The sequence below is a fragment of the Anthonomus grandis genome, chromosome 4, assembly GCF_022605725.1.
Source record: "Anthonomus grandis grandis chromosome 4, icAntGran1.3, whole genome shotgun sequence".
Lineage (NCBI taxonomy): Eukaryota > Metazoa > Arthropoda > Insecta > Coleoptera > Curculionidae > Anthonomus > Anthonomus grandis.
Genome location: NC_065549.1, coordinates 15,111,516 through 15,125,862, shown reverse-complemented (window position 1 = coordinate 15,125,862; position 14,347 = coordinate 15,111,516). Strand labels below are relative to the sequence as shown.

Below are 14,347 nucleotides of genomic sequence, written 5' to 3'. Positions count from 1 at the left end.
CTATTTGGAATGTATCTTGAATTTATAGGTTTATAAGTGATTCATTTCCATGCTAGAGATAATTACTTTTTATAGGGTGCTACAAATTAATAGCTTAATGTATTCAATTTAATCAAATCATCTATTCCTAATGACACATTATGTTGACGCTTTCTTTTCATTATACCCGCAGTCAAGCTTGAAACATGATTTCTTTTTATCCAAGTAAGTATTCTCTTTTCAAGGTGGGGCAATCTCAAAGATGGTTTACCAGTGTTCTCTCTGGATAGTCAAATTAGATTAAAAAATATAATTGAAAGTGTTAAAAATTATGTTTCCAGGAACTAGTTAGTTTCTAAGTGTTTTAACTTTTCCTTTTTTCGATTGCTGTCAGATTTTTACTATTTTTTGATCATATTAACTAACAAAACTTTTAGTAACTCACAAGCTTCAACTTATATTTTTAAATTTATTAATAGGCGAAACGCTCGTAATTATGATATTGTCGTTTAAATTCTAATAAAAGATGGAATAAAATAACTAAATCTTAAGGATTAAATATTAAATGTACGAGTATTGATAAAATTAATTTTTTATTTTTAGAACTAAAATCAATTTATGCGAAATTTCAATACCGTATTTAACAGTCTTTCTTTGATTGAAACCTATAATTGGCAGTATTTATAAATTTTTGTTAAATATTATGCAAAAATATAATAAAAAATTATAGTTTCTTGTCAAATATTTAGAAAATATAAAGTTTTTTGGCTGATTATGTGACGTAGTTAATATTTTATTTATTTTATTAAAATTCTCTAGTAAACGTCGAAAATAAAAGTGACAGTTATTGCGTTTTGAATTATTGCCTCATGGGGCCGAAAGGTATTTTTAAATACATTTTGGCCCCCATCTTGCTAGTTTATAGACCAGCATAATAAATCACGCATCGAAAGTATAATTTCTGATCCGTGTGAATTACTATAACACTCATTGGAAATCGCTACTTTTTTTTCTTCGTTATGTCCCACACTTTTTATAAAGATATTCAACTCAATTATTTATTAAGTAGCTTAAATACAGAAGAAACATTTTTAGAAAATACACAGACTATATATTTCTTATAAACTAATATGTGGACATGTAAGTCTCAAAAGGCTCTTTTGAGGCTTATGCGCTTAATACCCTTCCATCTTAAAAAGTGCATGTTCAAAAACCGTGAAATACGTTTATTAATAATTAAATATCACAATAATTCGATGCCGCAAACTAAATTTATATAAAAAAATATAAAATAAATGTATGAAATAAAATTAATAAAGTAACATAAGGATTGTGGGAAGAATACCTACAACACACATACAAGAACAATTTATGTACTTATGATTTATGTTTAACTTTAGATTTTTTCGATTTTTCATCTTAAATTAAAAATATATGAAACATCAGTGGTGGGATTAGGTAATCATGAGTAGAAAGTAACTGGGGTTTTTCAAAAGAAAACACTTGATTTCCCTCTTGAATTTAATTAAAGTCCTTGTTCAACAGATTTTTTAAGACATCATTTTGACAAGAACATTGCTTCAAACAATGAATTTGCAAATAGTCCTTATGGTCCTTATAAAAAGTGAGAAAAAATGTTTTTGAACAATTAACGCTAAGCAAGTTCTTGTCCAGCCAACCATGTACGCTAGTAAGAACTATCTTCGCTCTCTTATAGATTTCTTCCCAAGTTTTTCCATGATAAAGGAGAACAGTATCATCGGCGTATGAGATAAAACTTTAGCTTTAATAAACAGTATAATATAGTAGTATATATACCTAGTATATACAGAATGTTCATTTGAAAACTTCCCACCACGGATTTATCGAAAACCACTGTTAAAAAAAAAAACGCCCAAATACGTCAAAAGGTTTGTCAAGGGGGACAACTTTCTAACCTAAAATAACTTCACCCCCTTTCACCCTCTGCCCCACAGGGTCATGCCCTTAAAAATTTTAAATGACAAGGGGTATGGAGTAATAGCTTGTTTAAAAGGTCTTTCGAAGTCTTTTCAAAAAGAAGAAGTTTCGTTGAAAATTAAATTAGAACAAAATACTAGCAAAACATAACTGGGCGACTGTTCAAATTTAGGTTTTTGATTCCATTGCTAACTTTAATGAAACCGTCAGGAGCGTCGTTGTGTAATCTGTAAAACCAAAGATCATTGCCATTATAGTTAAAAGTCTTTAAATTATGTGCAAATTATGCAAATAAATTAGTATTAACCCACGATGGATCTGCTTTAAAAAAATATATCGTTTATTAATAAAATGATAATCAACGACATTCGGTCGACCATTTATGGTACAACCAACCTCTTCTTGTGACGTCTGTGGCAGGTTTTGTTGAAACAGATGTTTACGTAATATATCGAGTAGTACCTTATTGTGTGGGGGCCCAAATGCTATCGTTATTTTAAAATTAATGAAAAAATGCATGAATGAAAATTTGGTGCTTATAAGCAAGTTAGGTGATAATTATAAGTGAAATCAATAAAGTTTAACGTACACACATCCGGAGACCATATAGTTTATAACTGACCGGGCAGTCAGATTTCACTCATTCATTATGGATGTAGCGTAAATGCCCATTAGTGTAACAACTAGTTTATATGCCATTGTTTGGGGGTTTAGACGAAATATGATACTAGGTACCGTAAGGATTGGTAAATTTAAGTAGGTGCCATAAGGTTTTTTTTCACGCCGATATGGCTTATTAACATAAACTAGTTTTTATATGAATGACTTCAAAAAGGAGGTTTTTATTTATACAATATATCCCTGTAAGTACTGTATTAGATAGCGAGAGGTGGTGATTTTCTTCCAGTCAGAATTTTTTTTCGTATGTAAATTTGATTTACTGCATATTAAGCAAACTCTGAAATTAAATTATGCAAAGGTGAGTTTTATTGATTCCAATTCTACAAATAATAAATCCTATTTTAGAATACCTTATAGTATGCATGACATAAGTAAGATATTTTGTTTTTATATATTTTTTAAATTCGACAACAAAAAGCACAATTTGATTTAATAGTAGTGTAGAAGTCCATACTTAGCAGAGTTGAACTATAAAGTTTAAGCCAGGTTGTGGTTCTCTTTACAATCAAATGCAAAACATCTTTAAACCAATTATACATTTCAGCTATTCTAACATAGTGTATAGTTTTATGAATTCTAAAGTTTGATATGACGCCATAACAGGCCTATATCTCATAATTGACTTAGTCAAACGCTTTGAAAAGTCTCGTAAACATTAATCTGGACACTTTTCTTCAAGGCATTTGCTACCAATACTAATGATCTAAAATGTCACGTCTCAAGGTTACATCACGAATAAGTTTCTGGGATTGGTCTGTAGTTTCGAATATCGGATTTATTGCCTGATTTAAATTTTTATTGCCCTAGTTGTAAAAGTGTCAAGAACTGGTTCAGTTAGACCGTTGCAACATTTTTTGAGTGATAAGGGTGAAATTTTATCATGTCTTGATATTTTACTGACATCAAGCGTGGTTTTAATTGTCATGATGTTCAATTATCAACCCCGATCTGTCTATGATTAGAAGTCGTTATATATTGACGGACAAATATTTGCAAAGAGATCTGACATGCCTTTAGTGTCAATATTAGAAACTTTGGAATGTCTGACTGAACCTTCAGAAAATAGTGGTTTCCATAATATACGAAAAATCATTAAATTATAAAATTATAATTATATAAATTATATATTATATATAAATTATAATTATAAAATTATAATTATATAAAAAAAAAACAACTTATAACAACTTTACATCACACGAAATATTTTTCAATAAAATAATTAAGATATGTTGATGATGTATTGGCCATGTTCGAGAAAAGCAAATCCAATATTGATAATTTTGTCAACAACTCAAAACAAACTTTTTTATTTAATAAATTTACCTTAGAATAAGATACAAATACAAATAATTAACTTTCATTTTTAGATACTCTTGTTACCAAAAATAATGATAGGGGAGATTTTGATATTTATAGAAAAGAAACAAATCTGTTCAGATACATAACCAGTAATTTTAACTATTATTTTCAACATAAAATGGCCATGCATTTCTTAGTACATTGTTTAGTCTCATTTCTTGTAGTAACAAATTTAATAGAGAGAAAGAAACAATTAAAGCAATTGTTAGTGTTGGTTGACTATACCAAATTTAAAGAACAAGTACCTCAGGTGAAATATATTAGGGATGAAAAGTCATGTTTGGCTGAACATTTTTTAAATACTGGCCACTTTATAGAAATAGATAATTAAAAATTAGTAAAACCAAAATGAAAATGTGAAATTATAGATATCAATTATAGAAAACAATATAAAAATTTAGCAACATTCAAAAACCAAATAAAGCGTTCTTAATAGGGATAAAGGCTCAATCCCTTAGAGTCAATTGTATAGTTTAGTTGGTGTTTTAGCTTTGTGCAGTCATGCGCCATTGAATTTTTTGCTCTACTAATAACATCTTTAGTATATAAAACTGTTTGTGTTAGTGTCACGCCAAAGTTTCCAACCATAGGACTATTCTGAAATACTTTTTTTGCCAGAAGCAGCCTGAGCTTTATTTATTAAAGATATAAATTTTGTAACATTTATTTGTTACATTCTGAGTGCTTCCTAGAAGCATTTCTTTTCACTCGATATTAATAAATCGCATCTGCCTGTCGATTAGATCTTGCGTGTATACCTCTAGCTGGAATGATATGAACTAGTTCGGAAGAGAAAATCCTTAGCCTTTTCTCTGATTCATAGCTGGCATACTAATATACGATAATGCCCACTAGCTAATTGCATGTATTTTTAAAAATGTCCATCCAACGGGTAAGATTGAAATTTACCTAACAATACATAACTCATGTCCAATTCAGCTAAGTAGTATTCGGACACCTCAAGACTTAAAGCGATGTCAGTATATGAGAAAATCTAGATGGGTTTCAAGTATCTAGCCATTTTTGCATCTCAGGTAAGAAATAAAACTTAGGATCAGCATTAAAAGATGTTAATAACTCTTTGGTAAAATGCTCTTGGTATTCATCTAGTAAGTTATATACCTTATATCCGTGATGCCACCACCTTCCTTCTATGCGCCGAACTGTCCAAGTTTTAGTTATCTCTGGACCTCCTATAAGACGTATGGCCCTCTTCTGGGTATATGGGTGTAAAGCTTCACACCCGGCAAAGCGACTGCCGGGACTAAAGCAATTGGACGTTAATTGATGGCCACCGTCATTTTTCCTTTTTTATGGGTTGAATCCGTGCAAGTTTCCAGTAACAGGAAGGAACAGACCTCTTCTGTATGAAAGAGAAAACAGTTTGCGCAACGGTGGTGTTAGCACGACCGCATATTTCTTAAATATTATTCCTCAGGGCTAGTAACCTTATTAATATTTAAATCTTTGAAAACTTTTTTAAGATTGCTATAACGCAAGACTATCTCTGGCATCGAAAAAGCCTTTCTTGGCAAAGTCGGTGCTGTTTTGTCTTGTGGGCCTACAGTAGAGTTTGATGCGAACATCTGACCTAGCAAGTCTTTACCATTGCGGTAATTGTAATGAAACCCTCTTCCCTAGTTAATGGTGGAATTTTTGATATACAAAAACCTTGGCCAACTGCTTTTGCTACAGACCAGAATGATCTTGAACCATTTGGGCAATTAAGAAGCTTGTTGTTTGGAATATAAGGCTTCACACCAGCTAAAATCTCCTCTGAAATCTCGTTCGTACACGCTGAAGGATCATTGGTTTTAAAACAGACATCATTCCAAAGAAACGAAGAAAGGAAGTTTTGAATGTTTTCAGTTGGATGATTTGTTATACCAAATGTTAATGCTAATTTAATTTACTCAAATGCCTGGCAAACCTAAAATGTTTTTAGGTAGTTTAAGTTTTGCAAGATGGCTAAAGGCTTTAAATTTACCTGTAATAAATAATAACACTATTCCAGATGATTTATTGGAGTCTTTTAATGCTCTGCGTTTTCCATGATTTAAAAACAATTTTCTAAGTAGGTAAATTAAAAATTAGATCTTAGTTCTTTATAAGCCAATTTTTTTTCCATTATGAGATAGCCCATCCTACACTAAAATATTATTGGATCTAAATAAATACATCTTTAAAACAGAAAAAGAATAAAAGTAAAAGAATTTTTTTTTTCTTTTACAAATATAATAATTTTCTCAAATCCAAATGTTAAAGAAAGGTCCAAACTATTTAGATATATATTTATTTTTAAGAAAATTTAGATTTTAAGATAATACTAGAAAATAAAATGTAAATTAAAACATATGCATTAGTAAACAGATGGTAAGTAGAAAACATGTAATATTTTGCAATTTGGATATAATATTTGGATATTTGGAACAAATATTGAGAAGTAAGTTAACAATTACTTTGAGTTTTTGTTTTTATATTTTCTATTCCCTTAGAATTATAAACTAATTGACCCAAGAATGAATTTAAAAGATTTCTTACAATAATTGGATTTGAAATGAGATTACTTTTTGACCTTTATATTAAAATTCTGTTACCAGAAAGTAACAAGTAAACATCCAAGTTAGCTGAATTCTAGTGCTTTCTATAAGCTAGTTCAATATGCTCAAATACCTGGAAAAACTTATCCTTTCAGGCTCTTTATGTGATGGTTGAGTCTTGAGTAAAATGTAATAAATAAAGACATTCTTTCACGCAGTTAAGTTATAGTCTACTGCATTCTGATCTCTATATGACACTGGTATATACTTACATGTCTCAGAAACTAAAAAAAAATACTTTTCTATATTATGAATCAATGGAAAATTCGCTTATTTCAAATATTTTGTTAAGTTTTTTCACTTCTAAAATTAATGTTTTTAGGTCGCTGCTAAATCAACGCGGACATATTTTTGATTACTTTTTTTTTGAGGTTCACTTTGAATTTTTAATAATTTTTTATATTTTTTTTCTTTATAGATCAATTGTAAAAGTGTATAAAATTCTTTTTAATAAATATTTATTTTTCAGAAAAAAACATATAGCTCTTAAGAATAATCAATGAATCTAGAAGTTTCCAATCGAATTTAATCCTTATATAAAAAAAATTATTGTAAATTAAACTTACATCGGCGACTTTAAAAATTTAATTTTTGATTTAGAATCTCCTGCTAACTTCCGCAACGTTGAAATAATAATATTTATAATTTAAGTTTATATATTAATATTACGTTATGCAAAAAAAAACAAACAGTAAACCACAGAAATTATATTCTCAAAGGCCGGTGTAGTTGCACAAGGAAAACCGAGTTACTGGAGCGCAAAATTCCGCGGTGCACTGAAGATCCCCGATTAAATTCACTATTTCGTGCCGCTATCCAAACCAGAATAAAAATATACATACGCTTCTTTTTTTTAATGACTGCTATTATTTTTATAACATATAATATTAATTTGGGCGCATATTGTGAAATTTGGAACAGAACTTTCAGTTCATTAATCAATTTACATGTTCACTCGACTGACTCCACACCATAATTTGATATAATTTCAAAAATGGTATGGTGCAGAGAGCAGTCAAGTGCAAAGAATATTCATAATCTTAAATTCTAAACCATTCTTGGTATTCTTCGCCTCAATACATATAAATAATTACAATCTGCACTTAATTTGCATCTTAAATTTATAATTCTGTCTTCGTGTTTAAGGTGGCAATTGTTAACTGAATACTGATACTAAATGCCATCATTTGGTATCATTTATACATTGGTACTATATGGTCTATAAGTAACTATTGGGCACTCTCTGTGTGATATTACCAATAAGATAACTAATCTATTTAATCTTCTTCACAGCTATGGCACAGAAGTTGCTACTTATCAAGCTGGTCACTGTCTAAGATTTTTTATCTTACGTGATCATTTTGATTGTGATCACGTAAGATTTGATTTCATCGTGATTTTTCCTGTTCCTACCGAAATGCTTGAACTTACTCATATCAATCACAAATAATATTAATCACTCATATCAATCACATTAGTTCTTTTATTTTACCTTGCAGAATTGTTCACAATATACTGTAGTTTTCATTACACGTGCACAAAATAGGTATTTTCTTCTTCTTTTATACAATAATAGCTCCACATTTTGAAGACATGGGCTAGTTTTTGGTTAAGGTTTTCGCCTACATAATAATTATTAAACTGGAGAACACATAGCATCTAAGTTCTAATGATATGCTGCGCCAATGATCACAATTTTCATTTAATTTGCATACCAAATATGCAATTTTATCCACTTATTACTGACTTACCACTTTATTATTGACTACCTGGATCCAGGTGTTATAGAATTGAATAGTGAACGGATCCTGGAGATCAGGTTCATTAGCTATGTGGAACACATTTCTATAATACAATTTAGAAGTATTTCTTATCTTCATAACATTGGCAATTATATCACTAACTCATCTTATCTTACTCACAACTGTAGTAAGCAAGCTAGTACTCGTCGTTACTGAAGATTTTTTAATTTGATTCTTTTAAGGTGCCGTGCAGAGTTAGCCACAGTAGAAGACACATTTGCACATGATGAAACTATCAATTTTTTTTCTTCTACAAGTGTGATGCTTTCCTGCTCCTTTCTAATTAATCCAGAGTGTCCAGAGGACTTCCAAAATTCGGAGCATGCAACATTTCCAGAGGAAATCTAATTATCTTTAGTTATGTGCTAATCATAATATTCAAGTAGTCGCATCAAGTAGTCGCATCGTAAGCATCGTTCTGACTAGTGAGTTTTAGACTCATTAGACTTCAGTTTGATTTCATTTATACCCTTGCTATATAAACTGCGATGATCTTTAACACCTCGTTACTATTATCCTATATCACAATTTAAAGCAATCTTATTTACCAAATTAAACATCTTATTTTACCTAATCACCGTGGTTTCTTTTAAGGTAGTCACTAATTTATTCTATTAGGAATTCTCAAGGTAGGATATTGGATCTTGTCATCTCGTCTGATTCTGAGCTTTGCACAGTGGAGGGTTGCTCCGATTCTTTGGTGGAGGAGGAAGCAGTTCATCCATCTTTACTCATAAGAATTAATGACGTCAAGAGCAAGAAATGTAATACTTGTAAAGTAGAAAATATTTTCTATAATTTTAAGAGAGCTGATCTTAGAGTTTTATATGATAGCTTCCTCGGAATTGATTGGAGTGATTTGGGAGTCGCTGGGGATGTCAATAATGCCCTGGAGCTCTTTTATCAAAAAATTTATTCCTGTCTTAATGAGCTTGTTCCAAAAACTGTAAAACGAACACGAACCTATCCGCCATGGTTTACCGCAGAGATAATAAAAACCCTAAAAGAAAAACATAACAAGTGGAAAAAATTTAAACGTTTTGTTCATCTTCAAGATTTAGCCAGATTAAAAGGATTACGTTCTAAGATTAAAAGAGATATTGATCTCTCTTATAAGCAATATTGTAGAGGGCTTGAAGATGAGTTAAAATTAAAACCTCATAATTTTTGGAAGTTAATTCAGAACTCAAAAGAAAATAGCTCGTTACCACAATCTATGTTTGATCAGAGAAGAGAGCTGTTAAGTAGCCCTCAGGGTATTGCCAATGCATTTGCCGATTACTTCCAGAGTTCTTACACTACTGGTGAATCGCCGCAAAATAATGTTGATATAACTCAAAAGCCTTATGTACAGTCCATAATTTTGTCTGATTTCACTGAAAATGATGTTTTACTGGCCTTAAAGACTATCAAGCCTAAATCAATAGTTGGCCCTGATAAAATACCAGCTTTTCTCTTATATGATTGTGCTTGTATTTTTGCTAAACCGTTAATAGTTCTCTTTAATCTGGCTCTAAAACAAGAATGTTTCCCGAACATCTGGAAGTCATCAAAGATAATTTCAGTACACAAAAAAAAATGATAAAAATCTCATCGAGAACTATCGGCCAATTACAATAATCAACAACTTTTCTAAATGTTTTGAACGTGTTCTTCATTCGGCCTTATTTCCTTTAATGAGGGGTCTTATAGATCATCGTCAACATGGATTTATGAAAGGTAGATCTACCACCACAAACTTAGTTTGTCTTACAGAACATATATCTGAGTCAATAAATACCAGGTCACAGGTTGACGTTATTTATACAGACTTCTCGAAGGCTTTTGACCGTCTGGATCATGGTATTCTTCTAAATAATCTTGACCAAAACTACGGTTTCTCTTCTCACCTAATACACTTTTTTAGCTCTTATCTTACGGGTCGTCTTCAGCACGTGGAATGTTATGGCCGTAGTTCGGCTCAGATTGTTGCAACGTCTGGAGTTCCACAGGGCTCCATATTGGGGCTGCTCTTCTTCAACACATTTATTAATAGTATATCGGAACAGCTCACTGTAAATAGTTTGTTATATGCGGATGATACAAAATTGTATTATGGCATCAATAGTATCTTAGATTGTATGGAATTGCAAAATAATATTAATCTCCTCAATGCATGGTGCAAAAATAACAATCTTCCTCTTAATGCTGCCAAGTGTAAAGTTGTTTCTTACTCTTTGAAGAAAACCCCTTTTATGTATGACTATACTATGGACAGTGAGACTGTCCTGAGATCAACGGAGTTTAAGGATTTGGGGGTGACATTCGACAGCACTTTTTCCTTTCAGCCACACATTCAGGACATTGTTAATCGGAGCTACAGAATGCTGGGTTTTGTCATTAGGAACGCACATAGCTTTAATAATATTTTTAGTCTTAAAATTTTGTATTTTTCTTATGTGAGATCAATACTGGAATATGCTTCTTCTGTGTGGTCACCATTTTATATGAATCATATACATGAACTAGAAAATATTCAGCGTAAATTCTTAAAGTTCCTTTCATATAAATGTGACGGAGTGTACCCAGAAATTGGTTTTTCACATCAACGCCTACTAGAAAGGTACTCCTTTAGTAGCCTTGAGGAGAGGCGAAAATCTGCTGATCTGAAATTTTTATTTAAACTTCTTAATAATAAAATTAATTCGCCAGACTTATTACGACATGTAAATCTTCATGTGCCCCGCATATCATCTAGAAATTCTGACACATTTTACCTATCTAGACCTAGAACGAATATTTGTAAATATTCTCCAATGCGTAGAGCATGTGGCACTTTTAATTCTGTTCAGGATCAATGTGACATATTCAACTGCAGTTTGTCCGAAATTAAAAGAGTACGCTTTTCCTAGATAGTAGAAATAAACAAAATTATTTTTTATTCAAGTATTGTATAATATTGTAGGAAACTATTACTATTAATAATGTATTCTTTTTTTTTCTCTAGTTTTGGATTGTAATTTGTATAATTTTGTATTTTTTTCCCCCACTCAATAATTGGAATTTTTTCTGTGGAGTGGTGTAATTAAAATAAAATAAAATAAAAATAAAAAAAAATAAAATTTAATGTAATTTGTGCGAAATGCATATGACGCTATAAATTGCAAATGTCAACCTAATGTAGTATATACAGATTTTGCTAAGGCCTGATATTTATAAAATGGAATTTTATAAACATCTAGTAGAGTTTTTCATCTCCTACTTATTAAATAGACCGCAATTTATTAAGTTCAATCGGTTCAGATCATCTACCTACATTGCCTTAAATGGTGCCCCCAGAGGAACATACTTGCTCCATTTTTATTTTTGAGTTTTATTATTGATATTCACTATATTGATAATGTCAACTGTTTGCCGATGATATGGCAGTTTTTTCCTCTTGTTAAGAATCGTCATGACTGCATGCAGCTACAAGTAGATCTTGATAGAGTTTATAATATTTAAAGACTCCCACCTAATCTTCAGAAATGTAAGATTTTAATTTCTTTGCTTAAAAATGATATTAACTTTGGTAACATAATAAATGATACCACACTTTGTGACTCTGTTAGTGACCTGGGGGTATGTGTTGATTAAGAGCTTACCTTCAATGCTCAAACAGATACAAGCGTAAGATCTTCTTTAAAGACCCTAGGCTTCATTATAAGATTTTTTCAACAGATTTTCATCAATTTTAAAATCTTCTAAGTGCTACCCAATATTATTATTTGAGGCTTAATAAATAAAGTTAAATTGAAAGAAATAGAATACTCTCGAGTATAAGATCATCTAGGTAAAACCAGTTAGAGGCATGCTATAAATTGTGTAAACAAGTCTATAAATAGACAGGAAAGTACGATCCAAATCATATGTATTATTAAAAGGTATGTTCTAATAAGTTGCTATTCATCTTACCTAATACTGACTAACAATGCAAGAGTTTTGATTGCTAGCTACTCCCTAGATTATGAGAATACTTATGTCAAGACAAAGGCACTAGTGAATTTGCCATCATATTTATTATTGAAGAAAGACGTTTGAGAATTTTTTACTGCAGAAACCTTTGACTGAGTGAATCAAGGAACTGGATTTGCGTGGGTCAGGTGTCCATAAGTTAATTATTATATTCATTATCAGTATTTATAAGGAGTTAATAAATATCAGTCCATATAAATGATACGAGTCTGACAATAGTTTCTCGCTTTAGACCTCACAGATAACACCTTGCTTTTTCATGATTTTTAAACACATTTTTAAATATATATTTTCATTTTAATCTTTTTTGGAACCTCAACTCAATAAAATCAATTAAGATCTAAATCAAGCTTAAGTGACAAAATCTTTGAATTATCTGGATGAAGGAACATGTACCACTTAAATCTATTTATACACTTGACAAAATCCCCTGGAGAAGCACCAGAAAAGATATTTAAGGTACATAGACTTATCGAAGGCATTTGACACGATCGTGAAGTTCTGATATTACATGTTCTTTGGATTACAATTTAATGACTCATGGAAAGGACGTAGGTTGCTCATAATAACATATAGTTTTTTTGAAAAATTAATTCTAGATTTGTACTTTGATCCAATCCTCTATAAGTAGATCATCAAAGCTATCAAACAACGCAAAAACTGGTATCGCTGCTAACAACCATGGACTAATGGTTTGGAAAACACAGCTATATATGTTAAACTGAAATTCATTGAGACTATATTGATCCGCTCAAACATATGTATGCTTTGCTGTACTCCAACCTTGATTTCTCAATACATGTCATAAGTACAGCACTTGAAAGGTTTGGATTTGGAAAGCACAGCTTCTTGTCAATTTAATTACAATAATACCGCACAATATCTATTTTGTTAAGTACAAGATTTATCGACATAATAATACGTACCTAAATTTGCTTGGCATTACGGCCAGGCAGATTTGCAACCTTATGGGTTGCATGCAGAAAATCATATTTTATGACTTGTTAGTAATAACTGCGTATTTTAATAAATAAAAACTCACCAAATACGCGTCAATAGGTTTCTCTCGATGTATTTTATAACTTTTCTGCAATTCTGTCTGTTTTAATGCGTGTGCTATGTGGAGGGCGCTGGCGTCAAACCTGCCATATTGGTATCCCGTAGGGGATGCGCCGTCTGTGTAAGTGGTGGGACTGTAATGTCTCTCCCCATAAGGGGGCGAGTGAGGCGGGGGGTTCGATGAACCGTTTGTCTGGGTTCTTACATGAAGGGCTGAAAAAAAGAGGATATTTTTAGTTATCTGTAGAAGTACAAGCTTAGTAGAGTTATATACACTGTGGTGACTTTAACTGGAATAAATTCAGATAAAACTAATCAAAATTTATCTCGCAAATTTCCTGAGACCCGTCGATTTTTGTTAATTTTTTTTCACATTTCAAGATAGTTTTTGTATTTTTTCACCTACAGGGGGAGTCCAAATTAACCCCAACTTTTTTTTTTCAAATGGATAGCCACTTTTTTTAAACTCTCATTGAAAAGAGCCCCTTTTCTTGATTAAATTGCCCTATTTACTTTTATGATTATCTAAAGGAGAAATACGAAAAAAAAATTAAAACCATTAAATTATTAAAAGTTGCGTTTAATGTATAAGATGCTCAAAATGAGCACCATTTACTTGTTGGCAAGGCCCAAGACGATAATAAAATTCGTTTCTGACATTTTCTAACACTTCTGGAGATATTTGTCGGTATGTACGGTATGTACAAGAACCATAAAAAAGTAGTTTGAGATAGGACATCGATAATCAGAAGTGCCTCGTTTCCAAAATACAGTGTTGACACTGTATTCAGTATTCAGGATAAAATCAATGTGCCGATAGCTGTATGACCACATGCAATAATTGCGTAGGAATACTGTGCGTGAAAGGTTACAAAATGGGCAGTTATTTAAATCCGTTTAGACACCTTATTT

At 31.3% G+C, this 14,347-nt stretch overlaps 1 protein-coding gene across 2 annotated transcripts in view; it reads right to left on the bottom strand.

The window, feature by feature from the left end:
* LOC126734955 (hillarin) overlaps positions 1 to 14,347 on the bottom strand; it is a 100,844-nt gene that overhangs the window by 58,693 nt on the left and 27,804 nt on the right. For both annotated transcript variants that reach the window (XM_050438810.1, XM_050438809.1), the window contains exon 3: positions 13,419 to 13,648. In XM_050438810.1, coding sequence (XP_050294767.1) covers positions 13,419 to 13,648 — 230 coding nt within the window. The remainder of the gene's footprint in view (positions 1 to 13,418; positions 13,649 to 14,347) is intronic.